Source organism: Salvelinus alpinus, chromosome 32, assembly GCF_045679555.1.
Source record: "Salvelinus alpinus chromosome 32, SLU_Salpinus.1, whole genome shotgun sequence".
NCBI lineage: Eukaryota > Metazoa > Chordata > Actinopteri > Salmoniformes > Salmonidae > Salvelinus > Salvelinus alpinus.
The window spans coordinates 1036319-1063344 of NC_092117.1; the positions used below are offsets into that span (position 1 = coordinate 1036319).

Sequence of the window (27026 nt, forward strand, 5' to 3'; positions counted from 1 at the left end):
TTGGTTTTGTGCAAGCTACCTGTGCTGTGAAAAATGTCTGTGCTTTTTTGTATTTGGTTGTGAGCTAACATAAATATACGTGGTGTTTTCGCTGTAAAACATTTTAAAAATCGGACATGTTGGCTGGATTCACAAGATGTGTATCTTTCATTTGCTGTATTGGACTTGTTAATGTGTGAAAGTTAAATATTTCTAAAAAAAAATATTTTGAATTTCGCGCCCTGCACTTGGACGGGCTGTTGTCATAAGTGTATCGACACCGGGCTGCAGCCATAACAGGTTAACACAGTGACAACTAAAGAGATCCAGCAAGTTGGTTGTGGTTAACACAGTGACGGCTAAACAGAGATCCAACATGTTGGTTGTGGTTAACACAGTGACAACTAAACAGAGATCCAACATGTTGGTTGTGGTTAACACAGTGACAACTAAACAGAGATCCAACATGTTGGTTGTGGTTAACACAGTGACAACTAAACAGAGATCCAGCATGTTGGTTGTGGTTAACACAGTCACAACTAAACAGAGATCCAGCATGTTGGTTGTGGTTAACACAGTGACAACTAAACAGAGATCCAGCATGTTGGTTGTGGTTAACACAGTCACAACTAAACAGAGATCCAGCATGTTGGTTGTGTTTAACACAGTGACAACTAAACAGAGATCCAGCATGTTGGTTGTGGTTAACACAGTGACAACTAAACAGAGATCCAGCATGTTGGTTGTGGTTAACACAGTGACAACTAATTATTTTATTCATTATCTCTTAGAAATTAAACAGTTTACTAACAGTCACATCCAAACAGTTAGCTGATTTAATGTAATTACTTTTTCTAGCCCAATAAAATAGTCCCTGATAGACCTACATCTTATTTGGGGGCAGCAGATAGCCACACACACACACACACACACACACACACACACACACACACACACACACACACACACACACACACACACACACACACACACACACACACACACACACACACACACACACACACACACACACACACAGGGAGAAAATGTTGTGTTTGTTTAATATTGTTTAATGATTATGAAAATGAACAAAAGGATTAGCCTGTGGATTATGAAAACAACAGAAAGAAATGGGAAAATGGGAGAGGAGAAATGACTAGACAGTGTTGTTAAAAATCACTGACCATGACCCATTAGTTCTTCTTACCTTTGTCCAGTAGAAAAGTCTCCCTCTCTAAACTTTATAGGAGGTTCAATATACTGGTAACTCTTCATGGACACACAGCTGGGTACAGGGGAGGCTGGTCTCTCCTGCTTGATTGGGCTTCAACACAACAGAGACAAACATTATGTCTCATCTACTCTGAGCTCAGATGGGGAAACATAAGAACAGTTTCATTCCAAAAAGCTATATATCGATTTTCAGAATGGTGGTAAATTATCTCATATTGTTTAAAGAAATGATTAAACCACTACAAGGCTTTATAAAGACTTCTAAAGTGGGTAATTTACACATTAAATGCACATTTGCTGTTATTTTCCTGCTGTGAGAAACTGAGTCAAATTAACATGGCATCTGTAAGTGCATTCATCTTCAGATATCTGGGTGAGACAACCACATATCACAGTCAAATATACAGGATACCAACATTCTATTCCTGCTAAACAATGGATATATAGATATCTAGGCAGGACAACCACATATCACAGTCAGATATACAGGATACCAACATTCCACTCCTGCTAAACAATGAATATATAGCATTTGCAAAAAACTTTTTTCATACACATCTAACATCTATTAATAATAAATATGAGATCAGTTATATTGAAGGTACCTATAAGCAATAATTTCTGATTAAAAAACAAATGTGAAAAAATTGTGGAAAGAAAGAAAGAACTTAATAAATTCTTCATAAAATTGTCATATCTTACCTCGTGTCCCCCAGAGAGATGCATTTTAGAGGAAGGGGCCCCGTCCTCTCTCTCCCCAGAGAGACTGTTCCCCATTTTAGAGCACTGACCCCTAAACAGAGATCCAACATGTTGGTTGTGTTTAACACAGTGACAACTAATTATTGAATGTCATTTGTTCTCTCTTATTCATTATCATAGAAATAAAACATTACTAACAGACACATCCAAACAGTGATTTAATGCAATTACTTTTTCTAGCCCAATGACTACTCAAAACCCGCCCATAAGGCCTGAAAACTAGCCCAAAATATTTGCCCTACATCTTTTTTTAAATTATTATAAAAAAATATATATTTACATTCAGAGCGACACACAGAATTATCCAGGGTCAATGCCCTGCTCAAGTGCACGTTGACAGATCTCACACCAAGCCAAAAAACGTTATTATTATGAAAAATATATATATTTACATTCAGAGCGACACACAGAATTATCCAGGGTCAATGCCCTGCTCAAGTGCACGTTGACAGATCTCACACCAAGCCAAAAAACGTGAACCCAAACCCTCCAAAATCCTCCCACAGTTCCCCAATGTGGGAATGTCCCTCAACCATTCGAGACCTCTCGCACAGTGCCCCCCTAAAAAAAAAAAAAAAAAAAAAAAAAAAAAATACAATTAATTCCCACCCCCAAGACCCCCCCCAATGCACCAACAACCAAGAGAATGAACAAAATATTTAAAAAAAGAAAAAGACAGAAAAAAACAGGAAACAACAATGCAGAAAAAACAACAAAAAACAAAGGACATCAAGGACAACTAAAATCATAACAGCAATTCCAACTGTATATGTTTTTGTGCATGTCTGGCACTATTACATGTATGTGTTTGTTCTTGTATGCGTTTATTTGAATGAAAGTGTGTACAAACACCTGCACCGCATCAGCCTCAGGCAAACCGGCATTAGCTGTAAAAACTTTTCCCCTCACTGTCATTCAAACTGACTTTTTGTTATGTTTTATTTTGACTTAATTTTTTATTTTTATCTTTACATTCTATCTCCGGCACAGCAACTCCACTCCCACGTGTCCCCAATTCCACATCCCAACCCTCAGCTTCTCTCAGCCTATCCCACCTATCTCTGCTGGCCACCATGTTCGGATTTCTACGCAACATATATCTTTCAACTATGCTGTGATGTTTAACATACAATTTCAATATATCTAATCCAATAGAATCCACAGATTGCGAGTTGAAGATAAATACTTTTACTAAGAGTATTAGTATATTAGTAATTGACTGACCCGGTCTCTCCAGATCTCCCAACAGTACTATTTCTAGGGTCAATTTTAGATCAATTCTATGCATTTTCAGCCATTCCTGAACCTGAGACCAGAAACAGGCTACCTGAGGGCAATACCAAAATAAATGGTCTATTGATTCTGTATCCTCATGTCGTGTCTTTGGCGTCATTAAGCTGAAGATTAATCTTTATCAAATGACTCTCTGTAATTATTATTACGCGATTAAACTGATTAATCATGTAACTGTAATTAACTAGGAAGTCGGGGCACCAAGGAAAATATTGAGATTACAAAGTTATAATTTTCCTAATGTAACTTTTCAGATATTTTCATATCTGATCAATAGTCTTCTGATTAATGAATTCTTCTTTATCTCACGTTAGTCTCATTCCAAACGTCGTAAATTCTTGGTTATCTGCACGAACCCAGTCTTCACTACGAGTCATCCATACATCAATTGTCTTAAAATCATTTATTTACTAACTAAGTAATTCACAGAAATGCATAAACAAACAGTAGATAGTTACAAGGAAATGATAACGGAGTTTCCCTAGTGGGCTAAACCGGCATCGCGGCTTGGTGTACAAAAGGCAAGTGGGGGTCGACTGAGATAAGACAACACACAGTTGATAATTATAACAATTGAAATGTTAATCCTTTGCACATGAACGCTCACTCATTTGGGAACAATTGCAATCAATATATATATTTACGCTCAGTGTGTCGTCGGGGTCTCTGTTGAAAAGTTTGTTTCTGTTGGAGAGTTTGTCCGCCCTCTCTGTCGTGGTTAGAATGGAAAATTCAGAGTGACATTCATTCATGTCGTTATGGATAGATGTTTCGGCGGTTGTCGGTCTTCGTGTTCAATGATACCGAATTCCTAGCTGCAGACTAGTAATTAATATCAAAGACTTGTTCTTATTTTGTCGGTATCGATAGTCTAAGAGTTTAACCACGTGGGATGGTTAAAAGATTCAGTAGTCTGGTCTCAAACCTTGGCCCTCTCGTTATCGAGGTAAGCTGGTCTGCAACATTTGTCCTCTCGTAATTGAGAGCAACATGGTCTGTTGAGAAATTCTAAAGTGGGGGTTTTATTCGGAATTGCAGAAAAGGGCCTGTTCCAGGATGCCCGACCCTAACTGGGCTCATGGGCGGTCCTCTGATTTAGTTAAACTCCAAAGGGAATTGGAGTTTCCTTCATTAAACAGTCCAAAATCACATTACACAATTTCACAAACAGTATCATTCTCACTCATTCATCTTATACAACAATTAGATGTAAGCCTCATATCTGAGGCTATTATATAAACAGCGTTATGGTAATGTGGCCATATTGTCTCCCATGAGTTTCAAAAAATTGTACCAAACGGACCAGTTCGCAGCTGGATTCTTCACCGATCTTTTATACCTTCTCCAGAACATAAATGTTGTTCGGTTCTCCAGTTCTGTGAGGTGGAAGAAATTCCTTTGTTCTCTCTATGAAACTTTACTCTCTCTCTATACTGTGGCCATGAGAAGATAATCTCCTCCAGGAATTTACGACCTCTCTCTGACCCCAGCAGCCTGGGTGTAGGAGACAGGGAGAGGGAGGTGGGGCTTGCTGTACCCAAAGAGGGCAACGTCATGACACTCACAACAACATCTGCAGAGCTTTGATGATTTTATGCCCCAAATATTCAACATTTTGTTTTTGGCAAGAATTCTATATAATGATTTTAGCTGAAAAGCACAAGTCTTGAATCTTGCGTTGTTTTATGTATCAACTCATACACCCTGTACCATGGAATAGGAACAATGCTGTAATCAATTGGTTGTACTCTTGGATTGAGCAGACCTTCCTGTACAATTCTGATAACTCCATGAAGGACATAACTCTACCATTCCAATTTACAATATCATTTAAGAACAAAATACCCTTTTCAAACATCTTTTCCATAAATACAGGTATTTTATCAACCAGTACATTTGAGTTCAGCCATAATATTTGTTGTAATATTTGTTCTATCTTTTCAGGAGGATGACATTGAAATTGTAGCCAGCTCTGGAATGCTTGTCTGAAATAGAGAGATACTTTGAAAAAAGTTCAATTTTCAATTCATTCGAAAATGAGACATGGCAATCTGCACAAAGGCAAAAAGGCAATTTTTAAACAATGGATGAGCTTTTCTTATTAATCTACTGGAGAACCATTTAGGGTTCAAGTAAAACTGTTGAATGAGTGAAGCTTTTAGAGAGAGGTTTAGTGCTTTTATATTTAATAATCTCAACCCACCCAATTCATATTCATTATACAGACAGGCACGCTTTGTTTTGTCTGGTTTAGCGTCCCAGATGAAGCAAAATATTTTTTGCTCATATGATTTGAAATACTAATTATCAGGAGTAGGCAGCGCCATAAGTGAGTAAACTGAGATATGACTAAGGAGTTAATCAGGGCAATTTTTTTATAAATATGGTTGCGGGATTTTGTCTATTTTTACAAGGTTTCTATTGAAATTCATTGTGGAGAGCTTATTTATATATTTTGTGATATGAATACCAAGTATGTCTACTTCACCATCAGCCCATTTTATAGGTAAACTACAGGGTAATGTAAAAGTTGTATTTTTTAAAGATCCAATACGTAATATTGTACACTTATCATAATTAGGTTTCAGTCCAGAGAGTACAGAAAAGTTATCTAGATCTTCAAAGAGACATTGCAGCGGACTTATTATAAAACTTGAGTCATCGGCATACACGGACACCTTTGTTTTTAAGCATTGGATTTCTAATCCTCTAATGTTTTTATTGGATCTGATTTTAATAGCTAGCATTTCGATGGCCATAACAATTAGATATGGTGAGAGCGGACACCCTTCTTTAACTCCTCTTGACAATTCAAAACTCTCTGAGAAGTAGCCGTTATTTACTGTTTTACACCTGGGGTTGCTATACATTATTTTTACCCATGTTATAAGAGAATCACCGAAATTGAAAAAATCCAGGCATTTATAAATAAAATCCAGTCTTACTTTATCAAATGCCTTTTCAAAATCTGCAATAAATACCAGGCCTGGCTTCTTAGATGTTTCATGATGTTCTCTTATTTCTAGTAGTTGTCGTTTATTATCTCCAATGTATCATCCATGCAAAAAACCTGTCTGATCAGGATGAACAATACCTGGTAAAACCCTTTTAATTCTGAGTGCATTTCGCTAGTATTTTTGCATCACAACATTGAAGTGTAAGGGGCCTCCAGTTTCTTAGATAGACCGGGTCTTTATATTTGCCATCTGGGTCTTGTTTTATAAATAGAGAAATCAGACCTTCCTGCTGAGTACCTGACAGACTACCATTTCTATAGGAGTAGTTAAAGCAATCTAACAATGGAACTTTTAGTAAAAAGAAAAGGCTTGAAATACACAAATTTGTAAGTCGCTCTGGATAAGAGCGTCTGCTAAATGACTTAAATGTAAATGTAAATGTAAATACATTTGAAGTAGGAAGTTTACATACACCTTAGCCAAATACATTTAAACTCAGTTTTTCACAATTCCTGACATTTAATATTCGTAAAAATTCCCTGTCCTAAGTCAGTTAGGATCACCACTTTATTTTAAGAATGTGAAATGTCAGAATAATAGTAGAGAGAATGATTTATTTCAGCTTTTATTTCTTTCATCACATTCCCAGTGGGTCAGACTACATACCCTCAATTACTATTTGGTAGCATTGCCTTTAAATTGTTTAACTTGGGTCAAACGTTTTGGGTAGCCTGCCACAAGCGTCCCACAATAAGTTGGGTGAATTTTGGCCCATTCCTCCTGACAGAGCTGGTGTAACTGAGTCAGGTTTGTAGGCCTCCTTGCTCGAAAACACTTTTTCAGTTCTGCCCACAAATTTTCTATAGGATTGAGGTCAGGGCTTTGTGATGGCCTCTCCAATACCTTGACTTTGTTGTGCTTAAGCCATTTTGCCACAACTTTGGAAGTATGCTTGGGATCATTGTCCATTTGGAAGACCCATATGCGACCAAGCTTTAACTTCCTGACTGATGTCTTGAGATGTTGCTTCAATACATCCACATAATTTTCCTTTGTCATGATGCCATCTATTTTGTGAAGTGCACCAGTCCTTCCTGCAGCAAAGCACCCCCACAACATGATGCTGCTACCCCCGTGATTCACGGTTGGGATGGTGTTCTTTGGCTTGCAAGCCTCCCCCTTTTTCCTCCAAACATAACGATGGTCATTAAGGCCAAACAGTTCTAGTTTTGTTTCATCAGACCAGAGGACAATTCTCCAAAAAGTAAGATCTTTGTACCCATGTGCAGTTGTACACCGTAGTCTGTCTTTTTTATGGCGGTTTTGGAGCAGTGGCTTCTTCCTTGCTGAGCGGCCTTTCAGGTTATGTCGATATAGGATATGTTTTACTGTGGATATAGATACTTTTGTACCTGTTTCCTCCAGCATCTTCACAACGTCCTTTGCTGTTCTTCTGGGATTGATTTGCACTTTTCGTACCAAAGTACGTTCATCTCCAGGAGGCAGACCGCGTCTCCTTCCTGAGCGGTATGACGGCTGCGTGGTCCCATGGTGTTAATACTTGCGTACTATTGTTTGTACTGATTAACGTGGTACCTTCAGGCATTTGGAAATTGCTCCCAAGGATGAACCAGACTTGTGGAGGTCTACAATTTTTTTTCTGAGGTCTTGGCTGATTTCGTTAGATTTTTCCATGAGGTCAAGCAAAGAGGCACTGAGTTTGAGGGTAGACTTTGAAACACATCCACAGGTACACCTCCAATTGACTCAAATTATGTCAATTAGCCTATCAGAAGCTACTAAAGCCATGACATCATTTTCTGCAATTTTCCAAGCTGTTTAAAGGCACAGTCAACATAGTGTATGTAAACTTCTGGCCCACTGGAATTGTGATACAGTGAATTATAAGTGAAATAATCTGTCTGTAAACAATTGTTGGAAAAATTACTTGTCATGCACAAAGCAGATGTCATAACCGACTTGCCAAATCTATAGTTTGTTAACAAAAACTTGTGGAGTGGTTGAAAAACAAGTTTTAATGACTCCAACCTAAGTGTATGTAAACTTCCGACTTCAACTGTACCTCTACCTGGAGTTTTTCCAGATAAAAAGTTATTCCATTGTAATTTGGCCTTCCCACTGATCTTTCTGTACATTTGTTAATTTTCAATGTTTTTATATTATTTGGAAATAATTCTTTACCGTAATCTTCATTCAGTGGGAGAGGATGAGACGGAAAGAGAACATCCTTTTTTTAAATATCATTCAGAGAATCATAAATTACTCTGTCTTCAGTAACGGGTTATTGAAAATTATTTTTGTTAGCGTTCCTGTATTGGAGATTCAGGAAGAATTGTGTGCATTTTTCTCCATATTCCTTCCATTTTGCTTTATTTTTGTAATATATTACATTAGATCGTTCTTGAATAAGTTCCTCAGGTTCTTTTTGTTTTTCCTCGAACTTATTTTGTGTCTCTGTAGTATAATTTTTATTGCGATCTACCTGTACTATTAGTTCATGTATATCCCTTATTAGTCTTGTCTGTTTAGCCAGAAACTGCTTTTTATTATTGATGAATATTGAATGACCTCTGTAGGTACATTTAAAGGTATCCCAAACAATAAGGAGATTTGCTGATGTCACACCCTGGCCTTAGTATTCTTTGTTTTCTTTATTATTTTAGTTAGGTCAGGGTGTGACATGGGGAATGTATGTGTTTTTGTAGTGTCTAGGGTGGTTGTATGGTTTAGGGGGTTAAATAGAGTAGATGGGTTTGTGTTTAATATAGGTGTCTAGCTGTGTCTATGGTTGCCTGAATGGTTCTCAATCAGAGACAGATGTCATTAATTGTCTCTGATTGGGAGCCATATTTAAGGCAGCCATAGGCACTAGGTTAATGTGGGTAATTGTCTATGTTGGATGTTTGTAGCCTGTGTGTGCACTTACGTCATTAGCTTCATGATTCGTTTGTTGTTTTGTTTCAGTTTGTTATAGTGTTTGTTGCGTGTTTTTTCCCTTTCTCTACAATAAAAGAGAATGTATTTTGCACACGCTGCGCCTTGGTCCACTTTCTCTCAGCAAGACGATCGTGACAGAATTACCCACCAAAGGACCAAGCAGCGTGTGAAACAGCAACAGGACCCACCTACACAGGATTCATGGACATGGGAGGAGATATTAGATGGAAAGGGACCTTGGGCACAACCGGGAGAATATCGCCTCCCTCGTGAAGAGCTGGAGGCAGCTAAAGCCGAGAGGAGGCGATATGAGGAGGCAGCACGGAGGCAAGGCTGGAAGCCCGCGAGTACAACCCCAACATTTCTTGGGGGGGGGGGGGGGGGGGGCTGAAAGGGAGTGTGGCGAAGTCAGGTAGGAGACCTGCGCATACTCCCTGTACTTACCGTGGAGAGCGAGAGTACGGGCAGACACCGTGTTACGCAGTAGAGCGCATGGTGTCTCCTGTACGTGTTCATAGCCCGGTGCGGGTTATTCCACCTCCCCGCACTGGCCGGGCTAGATTGAGCATTGAGCCAGGTGCCATGAAGCCGGCTCAACGCGTCTGGTCTCCAGTGCGTCTCCTCGGGCCGGCATACATGGCACCAGCCTTACGCATGGTGTCCCCGGTTCGCCAACACAGCCCAGTGCGGGTTATTCCACCTCCCCGCACTAGTCGGGCTACGGGGAGCATTCAACCAGGTAAGGTTGGGCAGGCTCGGTGCTCAAGGGAGCCAGTACGCATGCACGGTCCGGTATATCCGGCGCCACCTCCCCGCCCCAGCCCAGTACCACCAGTGCCTACACCACGCACCAGGCTTCCAGTGCGTATCCAGAGCCCTGTTCCTCCTCCACGCAGTTCTGGCACCGCCTCACCCGGCCAGAGTCTGCCGTCTGCCCAGTTCCGCCTGCACTGCCCGTCTGCCCAGTTCCGCCTGCACTGCCCGTCTGCCCAGTTCTGCCTGCACTGCCCATCTGCCCAGTTCCGCCTGCACTGCCCGTCTGCCCAGTTCCGCCTGCACTGCCCGTCTGCCCAGTGCCGTCTGCGCTATCCGTCTGCCCAGCGCCGTCTGAACTGCCCGTCTGTCCTGAGCCTTCAGAGCCGCCCGTCTGTCCTGAGCCTTCAGAGCCGTCCGTCAGTCAGGAGCCGCTAGAGCCGTCCGTCAGTCAGGAGCCGCTAGAGCCTTCCGCCAGATAGCCAGGATCTGCCAGAGCCGCCAACCAGCCAGGATCTGCCAGAGCCGCCAACCAGCCAGGATCTGCCAGAGCCGCCAACCAGCCAGGATCTGCCAGAGCCGCCAACCAGCCAGGATCTGCCAGAGCCGCCAACCAGCCAGGATCTGCCAGAGCCGCCAACCAGCCAGGATCTGCCAGAGCCGCCAACCAGCCAGGATCTGCCAGAGCCGCCAGCCAGCCAGGATCTGCCAGATCCGCCAGCCAGCCAGGATCTGCCAGATCCGCCAGCCAGCCCTGAGCAGCCAGATCCGCCAGCCAGCCATGAGCAGCCAGATCCGCCAGCCAGCCATGAGGAGCCAGATCCGTCAGCCAGCCATGAGCAGCCAGATCCGTCAGCCAGCCATGAGCAGCCGTCCCTCAGTCCGGAGCTGCCGTCCCTCAGTCCGGAGCTGCCGCCCCTCAGTCCGGAGCTACCCCTCAGTCCGGAGCTACCCCTCAGTCCGGAGCTACCCATCTGTCCGGTGGCGCCCTCTGGGATGGTCTTCAGTCCGGGACTTGCTACAAGGGTCGCCGCTCCAGAGGCGCCACCAAAGCGGGTATTGACAATGGTGGAGTGGGGGCCTCGTCCCGCGCCCGAGCCGCCGCCATGATGGGGGCCACCCCGGACCCTCCCCTTCTGTTTCAGGTTCTGCGGCCGGAGTCCGCACCTTCGGGGGGGGGATACTGTCACACCCTGGCCTTAGTATTCTTTGTTTTCTTTATTATTTTAGTTAGGTCAGGGTGTGACATGGGGAATGTATGTGTTTTTGTAGTGTCTAGGGTGGTTGTATGGTTTAGGGGGTTAAATAGAGTAGATGGGTTTGTGTTTAATATAGGTGTCTAGCTGTGTCTATGGTTGCCTGAATGGTTCTCAATCAGAGACAGATGTCATTAATTGTCTCTGATTGGGAGCCATATTTAAGGCAGCCATAGGCACTAGGTTAATGTGGGTAATTGTCTATGTTGGACGTTTGTAGCCTGTGTGTGCACTTACGTCATTAGCTTCACGATTCGTTTGTTGTTTTGTTTCAGTTTGTTATAGTGTTTGTTGCGTGTTTTTTTTCCCTTTCTCTACAATAAAAGAGAATGTATTTTGCACACGCTGCGCCTTGGTCCACTTTCTCTCAGCAAGACGATCGTGACAGCTGGACCTTTATTATACTGGAAAAATTAAGTTATATATTATTTTGTCTTAGTTAAAAATAAGTTGTTCTCCAGTAAACTTTGATTAAATTTCTAATATCCCCGTCCACGTGGAAAATATATAAGAGTTATGTGAATGCCATTTAGATGATTATCCGATCGCATTCTGTCTCCTATTAAAACTTTTTAACCTTTGATGCAAGAGAGAAAGAGAAAAGAAAGTAATCAAGACGACTAGCTTGATTAAGTCTCCTCTTTCTATATCTCACTATGTCGGGGTTTTTTAGTCTCCAAATATCCATTATTTCTAATGTTTCCATAATATTTGTGATTTCCTTAAGGGCACAGTGACGATAGTTTGTAGAGTGATTACCTTTACGGTCCAATGAGGTACTTAACACTGTTATATATCTCCTACCATAATGATTTGATCATTTGTTGCTTGTAAATTCAATAAATTGGTATAAATGTTTTCGAAGAAGTATGGATCATCCTGATTTTTAATGAGCCAAATCTCTTTTTCGTCCACTTTCATATTCAAAAAGATCCACCTTCCTTGTGAATCCTTCCTGACTATTTGTACATTAAGATCAACATTTTTGTTAATTAATATCATCACACCCTTTGAGTTCCTTTGTCCATGACAGAAAATTATTTCACCACCCCATTCCTTTTTTCACGCAACTTCATCTAAGGATGTAGAGTGAGTTTCCTGTAAACAGTATATGTTATGTTTCTTTTCTTTTAGCCATGTAAAGAATTATATTCTATTTTTTTTATCTGCCAAACCGTTACAATTATAACTAGCTATACTTATTTCACCCCTTACCATAACTAGATACTATTCTCAGGCTAAATTGACCATAATCAGTGCTTGTAAAGTTACTGCCAATAGAGGTATTATGAAGGTCAAAATTAGAGCTTTCAAATGTCTGATATTTAGAATTCTAGAAATAGGTTCTATCAAAATGTGTTTTATTCCCTTGCCTGTTTGCCTATGAGCCAATGCCACAGATGTTAGAAAATTGAGACAAGATATTGTGTGTAGTAAATCTGAGTAGGTTGATGTGTATGATATTGGATGTGATTTAGTGAGAGTGTGTACGATGTCTGTATAAGAGTTAGACTATAATGTGTGCTTTCCAAATAAATAATAACTCCGCCAATTTGCATGGTTGAGTGTCTATGTGTGTAACATGTAGTGCGTATAGTCTTAATATTCATGAACGTTATTTATTTATCCGTTATTTTACCAGGTAAGTTGACTGAACACGTTCTCATTTGCAGCAACGACCTGGGGAATAGTTACAGGGGAGAGGAGGGGGATGAATGAGCCTATTGTAAATTAGGTAACCGTGATGGTTTGATGGCCAGATTGGGAATTTAGCCAGGACACCAAGGTTAACTTCTCTAGGATATGTGGGACAAAATCCATAAAAAATGTAGCGCGCCAAATTCCAATATATTACTATAAAAATCTATATTTCATGAAATCACACATGAAAGACACCAAATTAAATCTACACATGTGAATCCAGCCAACATGTCTGATTTCAAAAAGGATTTACGGGGAAAGCACACCAAACAATTATGTTAGCTCAATACATAGCCACAGAAAAACACAGCCATTTTCCCAACAAAAGTAGTAAGTAGTAACAAAAACCAGAAATAGAGATAAAATGAATCACTAACCTTTGAACATCTTCATCAGATGACACTCATATGACATCATGTTACACAATACATTTATGTTTTGTTCGATAATGTGCATATTTATATCCACAAATCTCGGTTTACATTGGCGCAATGTTCAGAAATGCCTCCAAAATATCCGGAGTAATTACAGACAGCCACGTCAAATAACAGAAATACTCATCATAAACTTTGATGAAAGATACATGTTTTACATATAATTAAAGATACACTGGTTCTTAATGTAACCGCTGTATCAGATTTTTTTTTAACTTTAGGAAAAAGCATACCATGCAATAATCTGAGACGGCGCTCAGAAATACACAACATTTCTCTGCCATGTTGGAGTCAACAGAAATACGAAATTACATCATAAATATTCCCTTACCTTTGATTATCTACATCAGAATGCAGTGCCGGGAATCCTAGTTCCACAATAAATCGTTGCTCTGTTCGATAATATCCATTACTTATGTCCAATTAGCTAATTTTGCTACCATGTGTAGTACACGTGTCCAAACGCTTGCGCAGACGCAGGCAAACGTCGGACGAAAACTTCAAAAAGTTATATTCCAGGTCGAATAAACTGGTCAAACTTAGTCGAGAATCAATCTTCAGGATGTTGTTATCATTTATATCCAATAAGGTTCCAACCAGAGAATTATTTTCAGTCTCTATAAGTAATGGAACGCAAGACGATATGAGGAAAGCGCATGACCAAGAACTGGCAATCTGCCAGACCACTGACTCATTCCCCTCCCATCCGGTCCCACAACACATCATGAGCTTCATTCCACATTCTACTGACTGTTGACATCTAGTGGAAGGCGTATGAAGTGCAAACAGATCCATATATTACAGGGAATTGAATAGGCGATGACTTTAACAATGACCACTCTCAGAATTTTCACTTCCTGTTTGGATTTTTTCTCAGGTTTTTGCCTGCCATATGAGTTCTGTTATACTCACAGACATCATTCAAACAGTTTTAGAAACTTCAGAGTGTTTTCTATCCAATAGTAATAATAATATGCATATATTAGCATGTGGGACAGAGTAGGAGGCAGTTCACTATGGGCACGAAATTCCTCAAAGTGAAAATGCTGTCCCCTATACCAAATAAGTTAACTTCTTATGGCTGCAGGGGCAGTATTGAGTAGCTTGGATAAAAGGTGCCCATTTCAAACGGCCTCGTACTCAATTCTTGCTCGTACAATATGCATATTATTATTACTATTGGATAGAAAACACTCAAGTTTCTAAAACCGTTTGAATTATATCTGTGAGTAAAACAGAACTCATTTTGCAGCAAACTTCCTGACAGGAAGTGAATAATCTGAAATCGAGGCTCTGTTCCAGGGCCATCCTATTCAATTGCTTGAAATCTATGGATATACATGCACTTCATAAGCCTTCCACTAGATGTCAACAGGCAGTGGGAGGTGGAATGGGGTGTCTAGCTTGATCTGAGGTCGAACAAGAGCTCTTGGAATGACGTGACCCCAATTTCCTTTGTCTACCAAGGCGCGGGAAGGAACCCCAGATTGCCTTCTGAAAAGCTTTCGGTATACACGGCTAATATCTCCGGCTTTGATTTTATTTGATACATGTGATAATATTATCGTAAAGTATGTTTTTTCAATATAGTTTTATCAGATTATTGAACGTTTATCGGGAGTTTTGGCCTTTTCCGCTCTCTGCGTTAGGTGAAGATGGACATCTTTGCACCACTTGGCTAGCTAAGTGTCACGTTCCTGACCTTATTTCCTTTGTTTTGTCTTTGTTTAGTTGTTCAGGATGTGAGCTGGGTTGGCACTCTATGTTATGTTTTTCTATGTTAGGTTCATTTGTATTAGCCTGATATGGTTCTCAATCAGGGGCAGGTGTTTTACGTTTCCTCTGATTGAGAACCATATTAAGGTAGGCTGTTCTCACTGTTTGTTTTTGGGTGATTGTTGCTGTGTCTGTGTTTGTTCACCACACGGTACTGTTTCGTTTCGTTCGTTCCTGTACGTGCGTTCATGTTTATTATGTTCACAAGTTCAGGTCTGTTCACGTAGTTTATTGTTTTGTAGTTTGTTTAAGTGTTTTTCCGTCTTCGTTTATAATAAAAAAGTATGTATTCAAACCACGCTGCATATTGGTCCGATCCTTGCTCCTCCTCAGACGAGGAGGAGGACGAACGTTACACTAAGGTTGCTAATTCGACAGGAGAAGAGGACATTCTAAAACCAAACAACGATTTATTCTGGACAAAGGACTCCTTGTACAAGATTCTGATGGAAGCTCAGCAAAAGTAAGAACCATTTCTGATGTTATTTCGTATTTCTGTGGAAAATATTTAGTCCTATTATCCGCACTTTTTGCGGGCGCTCTCTCGCTATAACCTGAGCTGTTTGTTATGGTAAAGTTAATTTTAAAAATCTAACACGGCGGTTGCATTAAGAACTAGTGTATCTTTCATTTGCTATCCAACATGTATTTTTTAGTAAAGTTTATGATGAGGTATTTGGTCAGATTAGGTGAATGTCAGAAATATATCCGGGGATTCTGGGAAAAAGTTGCTACATTTTCACAATGTATAACCACGGATTTCAGCTCTAAATATGCACATTTTCGAACAAAACATAAGTGTATTGTATAACCTGATGTTATAGGACTGTCATCTGATGAAGTTGGTCAAGGTTAGTGATTAATTTTATATCTTTTGCTGTTTTTTTGCGATCGCTACCTTTTGCTGCTGATAAATGCGATTGTGTGTTTGGCTATTGTGGTAAGCTAATATAATGCTATATTGTGTTTTCGCTGTAAAACACTTAAAAGATCTGAAATATTGGCTGGATTCACAAGATGTTTATCTTTCATTTGCTGTACACCATGTATTTTTCATAAATGTTTTATGATGAGTATTTAGGTATTTCACGTTGCTCTCTGTAATTATTCTGGCTGCTTCGGTGCTATTTGTGATTGTAGCTGCAATGTAAAACTATGATTTTATACCTCAAATATGCACATTTTTCGAACAAAACATAAATGTATTGTGTAACATGTTATAAGACTGTCATCTGATGAAGTTGTTTCTTGGTTAGTGACTAATTATATCTATATTTTGTCGGTTTTTTGAAAGCTACCTATGCAGTGGATAAATAGCATTGTGTGTTTGGCTATTGTGGTGAGCTAACATAAATATATATTGTGTTTTCGCTGTAAAACATTTTAAAAATCGGACATGTTGGCTGGATTCACAAGATGTTTATCTTTCATTTGCTGTGTTGGACTTGTTAATGTGTGGAAGTTAAATATTTCAACAACAAAAAAATGGGAATTTCGCGCTCTGCGAAGGCAGCGGAATGTTGTGGGTGTTCCGCTAGCGGAACCCCGGGGTGAGAAAGGTTAACAAGTCCAATACAGCAAATGAAAGATAAACATCTTGTGAATCCAGCCAACATGTCCGATTTTTAAAATGTTTTACAGCGAAAACACAATATATATTTATGTTAGCTCACCACAATAGCTCACGAACAAAACATATGCTATACAATAAATATGTTATCAGACTGTCATCTGATGAAGTTGTTTCTTGGTTAGTGACTATTTATATCTTTATTTGGTCGAATTTGTTATAGCTACCTATGCGGTAAAAAAATTGTGAAAATATGTGGTTAAGTCTTTTGCTATGGTGGTTAGCTAATAGAAATACATATTGTGTTTTCCCTGTAAAACATTTTAAAAATCGGAAATGATGGCTGGATTCACAAGATGTGTCTCTTTCATCTGGTGTCTTGGACTTGTGATTTCATGATATTTAGATGCTAGTATTTACTTGTGGCGCTATGCTAGGCTATGCTAGTCAGCTTTTTTACTGATGAGGTTGCTCCCGGATCCGGGATGAGTACCAAGTAGAAGTTAAACGTTAAATAAACTGATGAAACTCGGTTGAAAAAACCTACTTTATGATGTTTTTCTAATATGTATCAAATAAAAACAAAGCCGGAGATATTAGCCGCGTATACCGAACGCTTATCAGAAGACAATGGGAAGCTCCTTCCCGCGCCTAGGTAGAGAAAGGATATTGTGGACACGTCATTCCAAGAGCTCTTGTTCGACCTCAGATCAAGCTAGACACCCCACTCCACCTTCCACTGCCTGTTGATATCTAGTGGAAGGCGTATGAAGTGCATGTATATCCATAGATTTCAAGCAATTGAATAGGAAGGCCCTGGAACAGAGCCTCGATTTCAGATTTTTCACTTCCTGTCAGGAAGTTTGCTGCAAATTGAGTTCTGTTTTACTCACAGATATAATTCAAACGGTTTTAGAAACTTGAGAGTGTTTTATATCCAATAGTAATAATAATATGCATATTGTACGATCTAGAAAAGAGTACGAGGCCGTTTAAATTGGATTAATTTAACCCCACCGGACTAAGGGGCAACACCGGACTGAGGGGCAGCACCGGACTGAGGGGCAACACCGGACTGAGGGGCAGCACCGGACTGAGGGGCAGCACCGGACTGAGGGGCAGCACCGGACTGAGGGGCAGCACCGGACTGAGGGGCAGCTCCGGACTGAGGGGCAGCTCCGGACTGGCTGACGGCTCTGGCAGGTCATGGCTGGCTGTCGGCTCTGACTGGTCATGGCTGGCTGACGGCTCTGGCTGGTCATGTCTGGCTGACGGCTCTGGCTGGTCATGGCTGGCTGACGGCTCTGGCTGGTCATGGCTGGCTGACGGCTCTGGCTGGTCATGGCTGGCGGGCGGCTCTGGCTGCTCGTGTCTGGCGGGCGGCTCTGGCTGCTCCTGTCTGGCGGGCGGCTCTAGCGGCTCCTGTCTGGCGGGCGGCTCTAGCGGCTCCTGTCTGGCGGACGGCTCTAGCGGCTCCTGTCTGGCGGACGGCTCTAGCGGCTCCTGACTGACGGGCGGCTCTAGCGGCTCAGGACAGACGGGCAGCTTTGAAGGCTCAGGACAGATGGGCAGTGCAGGCGGCTCTGGGCAGACGGGCAGTGCAGGCGGCTCTGGGCAGACGGGCAGTACAGGTGGAACTGGGCAGACGGGCAGTGCAGGCAGAACTGGGCAGACGGCAGACTCTGGCCGGCTGAGGCGCACAGTAGGCCTGGTGCGTGGTGCCGGAACTGGAGGTACTGGGCTAAGGACACGCACCATAGGGCGAGTGCGTGGAGGAGGAACAGGGCTCTGGAGACGCACTGGAAGCATGGAGCGTGGTGTATGCACTGGTAGTACTGGGCTGGGGTGGGGAGGTGACGCCGGATATACCGGACCGTGCAGGCGTACTGGCTCCCTTGAGCACCGAGCCTGCCCAACCTTACCTGGTTGAATGCTCCCCGTAGCCCGACCAGTGCGGGGAGGTGGAATAACCCGCACTGGGCTGTGTTGGCGAACCGGGGACACCATGCGTAAGGCTGGTGCCATGTATGCCGGCCCGAGGAGACGCACTGGAGACCAGACGCGTTGAGCCGGCTTCATGGCACCTGGCTCAATGCTCAATCTAGCCCGACCAGTGCGGGGAGGTGGAATAACCCGCACCGGGCTAAGCACACGTACAGGAGACACCGTGCGCTTTACCGCATAACACGGTGTCTGCCCGTACTTTCGCTCTCCACGGTAAGCTCGGGGAGTTGGCGCAGGTCTCCTACCTGACTTCGCCACACTCCCTTGTAGCCCCCCCCCAAGAAATGTTTGGGCTTGACTCACAGGCTTCCAGCCTCGCTTCCGTGCTGCCTCCTCATACCACCGCCTCTCGGCTTTAGCTGCCTCCAGCTCTTCACAAGGGTGGCGATATTCTCCAGGTTGTGCCCAGGGTCCCTTACCGTCCAGAATTTCCTCCCATGTCAAGAAATCCTGCGATCGCTGCTGCTGCTTTTTCCCACGCTGCTTGGTCCTTGATTGTTGGGTGATTCTGTAACGATAGTCTATATCGTCCTCCTCATCGGACGAGGAGAGGCGAGAAGGATCGAACCAATATGCAGAGTGGTTGGTTTCCATGGTAATTTAATAACACGAAAACAAATATGCGATACAAAATAACAAATTGAAACTACCGTGACAGTCCCGTGTGGCGAAACACTAACAAGGAACAATCACCCACAAACAAACGGTGTGAACAGCCTACCTTAATATGGTTCTCAATCAGAGGAAACGTAAAACACCTGCCCCTGATTGAGAACCATATCAGGCTAATTAACAATGAACCTAAACATAGAAACACATAACATAGAATGCCCACCCAGCTCACGTCCTGACCATACTAAACAAAGACAAAATAAAGGAAATAAGGTCAGGAACTTGACAGTTACCTTCAATCTAATGCATTCTAACATCTGATCAGCCATTGAGATAGAACTGTTACCTTCAATCTAATACATTCTAACATCTGATCAGCCATTGAGATAGAACTGTTACCTTCAATCTAATACATTCTAACATCTGATCAGCCATTGAGATAGAACTGTTACCTTCAATCTAATGCATTCTAACATCTGATCAGCCATTGAGATAGAACTGTTACCTTCAATCTAATGCATTCTAACATCTGATCAGCCATTGAGATAGAACTGTTACCTTCAATCTAATGCATTCTAACATCTGATCAGCCATTGAGATAGAACTGTTACCTTCAATCTAATGCATTCTAACATCTGATCAGCCATTGAGATAGAACTGTTACCTTCAATCTAATGCATTCTAACATCTGATCAGCCATTGAGATAGAACTGTTACCTTCAATCTAATGCATTCTAACATCTGATCAGCCATTGAGATAGAACTGTTACCTTCAATCTAATGCATTCTAACATCTGATCAGCCATTGAGATAGAACTGTTACCTTCAATCTAATGCATTCTAACATCTGATCAGCCATTGAGATAGAACTGTTACCTTCAATCTAATGCATTCTAACATCTGATCAGCCATTGAGATAGAACTGTTACCTTCAATCTAATGCATTCTAACATCTGATCAGCCATTGAGATAGAACTGTTACCTTCAATCTAATGCATTCTAACATCTGATCAGCCATTGAGATAGAACTGTTACCTTCAATCTAATGCATTCTAACATCTGATCAGCCATGGAGATAGAACTGTTACCTTCAATCTAATACATTCTAACATCTGATCAGCCATGGAGATAGAACTGATACCTTCAATCTAATGCATTCTAACATCTGATCAGCCATTGAGATAGAACTGATACCTTCAATCTAATACATTCTAACATCTGATCAGCCATTGAGATAGAACTGTTACCTTCAATCTAATGCATTCTAACATCTGATCAGTCATTGAGATAGATGTGTTACCTTCAATCTAATACATTCTAACATCTAATCAGCCATTGAGATAGAACTGTTACCTTCAATCTAATACATTCTAACATCTGATCAGTCATTGAGATAGATGTGTTACCTTCAATCTAATGCATTCTAACATCTGATCAGCCATTGAGATAGAACTGTTACCTTCAATCTAATACATTCTAACATCTAATCAGCCATTGAGATAGAACTGTTACCTTCAATCTAATGCATTCTAACATCTGATCAGCCATTGAGATAGAACTGTTACCTTCAATCTAATACATTCTAACATCTAATCAGCCATTGAGATAGATGTGTTACCATGGTCACACTTGATAACTTCCTACTGAATTAACTAAACATGGACATTAATAGTTGCATAATAACACAAGGCTACAACAACAATAAACGGAAGTTATAGGCTGTTCATTATATACGTTTGCCAGCTCCAGGTTGGCTACACAAGTGGCACAAAATGATTTGCAACGACACCAGTCATTTCAACATGTTTATAGTATAAAATGGTAGCCTACAGTAGCCTAGCCTAGATAGGCATAAAGATAAATAGGCTATTTGACGGCCAACTACTTGACGGCCAACAGATGTATCATTCTCCACAATTAATGTCAGGTTCATTGTGGAGTTTTTCTCATAACAGAAGCACATTTTTTATTTTATTTTTTATTTTACCTTTATTTAACCAGGTAGGCTAGTTGAGAACAAGTTCTCATTTGCAACTGCGACCTGGCCAAGATAAAGCATAGCAGTGTGAACAGACAACAACACAGAGTTACACATGGAGTAAACAATAAACAAGTCAATAACATGGTAGAAAAAAAGAAAAAAAGAGAATCTATATACAATGTGTGCAAAAGGCATGAGGAGGTAGGCAATAAATCAGATAATTACAATTTAGCAGATTAACACTGGAGTGGTAAATCATCAGATGGTCATGTGCAAGTAGAGATACTGGTGTGCAAAAAAAGCAGAAAAGGAAATAAAAGCAGTATGGGGGGGGTGAGGTAGGTAAATTGGGTGGGCTATATACCGATGGACTATGTACAGCTGCAGCGATCGGTTAGCTGCTCGGATAGCAGATGTTTAAAGTTGTTGAGGGAGATAAAAGTCTCCAACTTCAGAGATTTTTGCAATTCGTTCCAGTCGCAGGCAGCAGAGAACTGGAAGGAAAGGCGTCCAAATGAGGTTTTGGCTTTAGGGATGATCAGTGAGATACACCTGCTAGAGCGCGTGCTACGGGTGGGTGTAGCCATCGTGACCAGTGAACTGAGATAAGGCGGCACTTTACCTAGCATAGCCTTGTAGATGACCTGGAGCCAGTGGGTCTGACGGCGAACATGTAGCGAGGGCCAGCCGACTAGGGCATACAGGTCGCAGTGGTGGGTCGAATAAGGTGCTTTAGTAACAAAACGGATGGCACTGTGATAAACTGCATCCAGTTTGCTGAGTAGAGTATTGGAAGCCATTTTGTAGATGACATCGCCGAAGTCGAGGATCGGTAGGATAGTCAGTTTCACTAGGGTAAGTTTGGCGGCGTGAGTGAAGGAGGCTCTGTTGCGAAATAGAAAGCCGACTCTAGATCTGATTTTGGATTGGAGATGTGTGATATGAGTCTGGAAGGAGAGTTTGCAGTCTAGCCAGACACCTAGGTACTTATAGATGTCCACATATTCTAGGTCAGAACCGTCCAGGGTGGTGATGCAAGTCGGGCGTGCGGGTGCAGGCAGCGAACGGTTGAAGAGCATGCATTTGGTTTTACTAGCGTTTAAGAGCAGTTGGAGGCCACGGAAGGAGTGTTGAATGGCATTGAAGCTCGTTTGGAGGTTGGTTATCACAGTGTCCAAAGAAGGGCCAGAAGTATACAGAATGGTGTCGTCTGCGTAGAGGTGGATCAGGGAATCGCCCGCAGCAAGAGCAACATCATTGATATATACAGAGAAAAGAGTCGGCCCGAGAATTGAACCCTGTGGTACCCCCATAGAGACTGCCAGAGGACCGGACAGCATGCCTTCCGATTTGACGCACTGAACTCTGTCTGCAAAGTAGTTGGTGAACCAGGCAAGGCAGTCATTAGAAAAACCGAGGCTACTGAGTCTGCCGATAAGAATATGGTGATTGACAGAGTCGAAAGCCTTGGCCAGGTCGATGAAGACGGCAGCACAGTACTGTCTTTTATCGATGCCGGTTATGATATCATTTAGTACCTTGAGCGTGGCTGAAGTGCACCCGTGACCGGCTCGGAAACCGGATTGCACAGCGGAGAAGGTACGGTGGGATTCGAGATGGTCAGTGATCTGTTTGTTGACTTGGCTTTCGAAGACCTTAGATAGGCAGGGCAGGATGGATATAGGTCTGTAACAGTTTGGGTCCAGGGTGTCTCCCCCTTTGAAGAGGGGGATGACCGCGGCAGCTTTCCAATCCTTGGGGATCTCAGATGATACGAAGGAGAGGTTGAACAGGCTGGTAATAGGGGGTGCGACAATGGCGGCGGACAGTTTCAGAAATAGGGGGTCCAGATTGTCAAGCCCAGCTGATTTGTATGGGTCCAGGTTTTCCAGCTCTTTCAGAACATCTGCTATCTGGATTTGGGTAAAGGAGAAGCTGGGGAGGCTTGGGCGAGTAGCAGCGGGGGGGGGGGGGGGCTGTTGGCCAAGGTTGGAGTCGCCAGGAGGAAGGCATGGCCAGCCATTGAGAAATGCTTGTTGAAGTCTTCGATCATCACGGATTTATCGGTGGTGACCGTGTTACCTAGCCTCAGTGCAGTGGGCAGCTGGGAGGAGGTGCTCTTGTTCTCCATGGACTTTACAGTATCCCAGAACTTTTTGGAGTTAGAGCTACAGGATGCAAATTTCTGCTTGAAAAAGCTGGCCTTTGCTTTCCTGACTGACTGCGTGTATTGGTTCCTGACTTCCCTGAACAGTTGCATATCGCGTGGGCTCTTCGATGCTATTGCAGTTCGCCACAGGATGTTTTTGTGCTGGTCGAGGGCAGTCAGGTCTGGAGTGAACCAAGGGCTATATCTGTTCTTAGTTCTGCATTTTTTGAACGGAGCATGCTTGTCTAATATGGTGAGGAAGTAACTTTTAAAGAATGACCAGGCATCCTCAACTGACGGGATGAGGTCAATATCCATCCAGGGTACCCGGGCCAGGTCGATTAGAAAGGCCTGCTCGCAGAAGTGTTTTAGGGAGCGTTTGATAGTGATGAGGGGTGGTCGTTTGACCGCGGACCCGCAGCGGATACAGGCAATGAGGCAGTGATCGCTGAGATCTTGATTGAAGACAGCAGCGGTGTATTTGGAGGGCAGGTTGGTCAGGATAATGTCTATTAGGGTGCCCATGCTGACGGATTTAGGGTTGTACCTGGTAGGTTCCTTGATGATTTGTGTGAGATTGAGGGCATCTAGCTTAGATTGTAGGACTGCCGGGGTGTTAAGCATATCCCAGTTTAGGTCACCTAACAGAACAAACTCTGAAGCTAGATGGGGAGCGATCAATTCACAGATGGTGTCCAGGGCACAGCTGGGAGCTGAGGGGGGTCGGTAGCAGGCGGCAACAGTGAGAGACTTATTTCTGGAGAGATTCATTTTTAAAATTAGAAGTTCGAACTGTTTGGGCATAGACCTGGAAAGTATGACAGAACTTTGCAGGCTATCTCTGCAGTAGATTGCAACTCCTCCCCCTTTGGCAGTTCTATCTTGACGGAAAGTGTTATAGTTGGGTATGGAAATCTCAGAATTTTTGGTGGCCTTCCTAAGCCAGGATTCAGACACGGCAAGGACATCAGGGTTGGCAGAGTGTGCTAAAGCGGTGAGTAAGACAAACTTAGGGAGGAGGCTTCTGATGTTGACATGCATGAGGCCAAGGCTTTTTCGATCACAGAAGTCAACAAATGAGGGTGCCTGGGGACATGCAGGGCCTGGGTTAACCTCCACATCACCCGAGGAACAGAGGAGTAGTAGGATGAGGGTGCGGCTAAAGGCTATCAAAACTGGTCGCCTAGAGCGTTGGAGACAAGGAATAAAAGGAGCAGATTTATGGCCGTGGTAGAATAGATTCTGGGCATAATGTGCAGACAGGGGTATGGTGGGGCACGGGTACAGCGGAGGCAAGCCCAGGCACTGGGTGATGATAAGAGAGGTTGTATCTCTGGACATGCTGGTCTCAATGGGTGAGGTCACAGGGAAGTCGCCAGTTTGTAGCGTGGTTCATTCTGCGTTGTGTATTTTTAATTAGGACGCTGCCACAACTGATGGTCTGCTCGTTGAAATCTTTTTATTTGCCCTGCACACGAAGAGACAACACACACGTTACCCTTGGTGCAGTCACAGCTATCCGGCACCTTGCTAGCCGAGGGTCAGGCAAAAAGAGAGCGCCAAAAGGAATTAACAGGTGCTGCGTGCACACACTCGCTGCACAACAGCATATACAAGTAAAACTATACAGAACATAATTCTGACAAAATAAAAGACATACCTGCACACGAAGAGACAACACACACGTTACCCTTGGTGCAGTCACAGCTCTCCGGCACCTGCGCGAGCACATGGACACTCACTCAACCACTGTCACAAGTACTCAGAAGTTACAACAGATACCCCAGTCCGTGAGCTCTGTGAAACTTGTTAACATAAATTCCTACACTGTCCACACTATAACAAACGTATGGTTGCAAAACAGTACATTGTATAACCTTATGACGGTTTTATATTAAACAGTTTCGGAGCCAAGGACAACATACCTTGCTAGCCGAGGGTCAGGCAAAAGAGAACGATAAAGTGGTATGGGAATACAGATAATACAGATGGGCCAAACCAAAATATACAAAACTTTTACAATCACTTGTATGTACAATATTGGTATGAAAAAGTGTTTGTACACCAAATAAAAACATTAGCTATGCAGCTGTAATTAAATAAAAAAATACACTGAATTATTATTATTATTATCAAATCAAATTATTATCCCACACATGTCACCGCATGTGTGGGAGGTGGGACGAAGGGGGTATCAGAGGTACGGAGAGTGGAACTACGGGGTCCATTGCAAACCAAAACAATGATAACTATGATAACTAGCCTGAACAACAGTATACAAGGCATATTGATATTTGGCAGAGACATACAGTAAGGCATAAAGTGATTGCAGGTCTTGATTGGGAGAGCTAGCTAAAACAACAGGTGAGATAACAGCAGCTAGTCAGCTAACACAGCAACAGCAGGTAAAAATGGCGACGACTAGGCAGAGAGGGTCGGATTAACTACACACAGAGCCTGAGTTAAAACACAGAGCCGACAGATAAAACACAAGTAAACAGAATGGAGTACCGTAAATTAATGGACAGTCCGGTAGGCATCAGCTATGTAGCCAGGTGATCATAGTGTCCAGGGGGCAGCCGTAGATGGAGCAGGGAAGTCGCCGCTAAGCTAGCACGCGGTGTTTAAAGTTAGTAGCCCGGGGGGGTGAGTCTGCTCAGACGAAGGGGGTCTGCTCAGACGGAGGCCGGTTGAGGGTACAGCGGATGGGGTAATCGTCTGCAGACCAGATGTGGTCGTGTCGACAGAGAATCCAGGCCGGATGGCGAGAGAGAGGTTGTGATTGTAGAATTGTGTTTGCTAACTGATGCTAGCTTCGTAGCAGTGGCACTAGCTGTGCTAGCTGCGTTAGCTGCAGGCTAGCTGTGAGGATCAGAAGTAGTGGCTCAGGGATTACGGCAGGAATCCGGCGTTGTTGTCGAGAGACAGTCCGATGCTGTTAAATTGGTGAGTAATATCCAGGCTAATAACAGGGCTGGTGTCTGTGCCGAAAGTAAAAGCTGCTAGCATCGGTTAAAAATGGCTAAGTAGCTTGTAGCTGGTAGCTTGTAGCTGGTTAGCTACTGGGGGTTCTTGAATGTGTTCCACAGTTCCAACGGTAAAAGCTGCTAGCATCGGTTAAAAATGGCTAAGTAGCTTGTAGCTGGTAGCTTGTAGCTGGTTAGCTACTGGGGGTTCGTGAATGTGTTCCAAAGATAAAAAATGATAGCGATTCCGTACCACATTGGGTGAGGTAGGTTACCGGAAGGTATAATCGAATTGAAAATCGAAAAGAGATAGAAAAAAAAATAATAAATATATACAAGAAGTACGAAAAAATACAATGTGCACGAGAGCACTAAAAAATACACGTCTACACTGCTACGCCATCTTGGATCTAGTTTGATGATGATGGAGTTCACAAACTTTCCTTCCAAATTTCCACTCCAGAGACCCAAGAACTGAGCATGCGTAAAACCCTCTCCATGATACGGTTTTCCATCAGCAAAGTCAACATTAAAACGCAGTTTAAACCACCTCCAAGTGAATTTATCTAACGCGCTCTAGAGCCCCTAAAGTAGTTTCCAGTGTTTTGCACCTTATCTCTAGAGAACCTAAAGTGGTTTTCC

General features: G+C 42.6%; 1 protein-coding gene across 1 annotated transcript in view; it reads right to left on the minus strand.

Annotated features, from left to right (window-relative positions):
• Nucleotides 1–27026, minus strand: part of LOC139562716 (NLR family CARD domain-containing protein 3-like) — a 259825-nt gene that overhangs the window by 223051 nt on the left and 9748 nt on the right. Inside the window, exons 2-3 of the mRNA XM_071380679.1 lie at nt 1915–2005; nt 1187–1303 (exon numbers count right to left, since the gene is read on the minus strand). Of these exons, the coding sequence (XP_071236780.1) occupies nt 1187–1254 (68 nt within the window). The 5' untranslated portion in view covers nt 1255–1303; nt 1915–2005. The remainder of the gene's footprint in view (nt 1–1186; nt 1304–1914; nt 2006–27026) is intronic.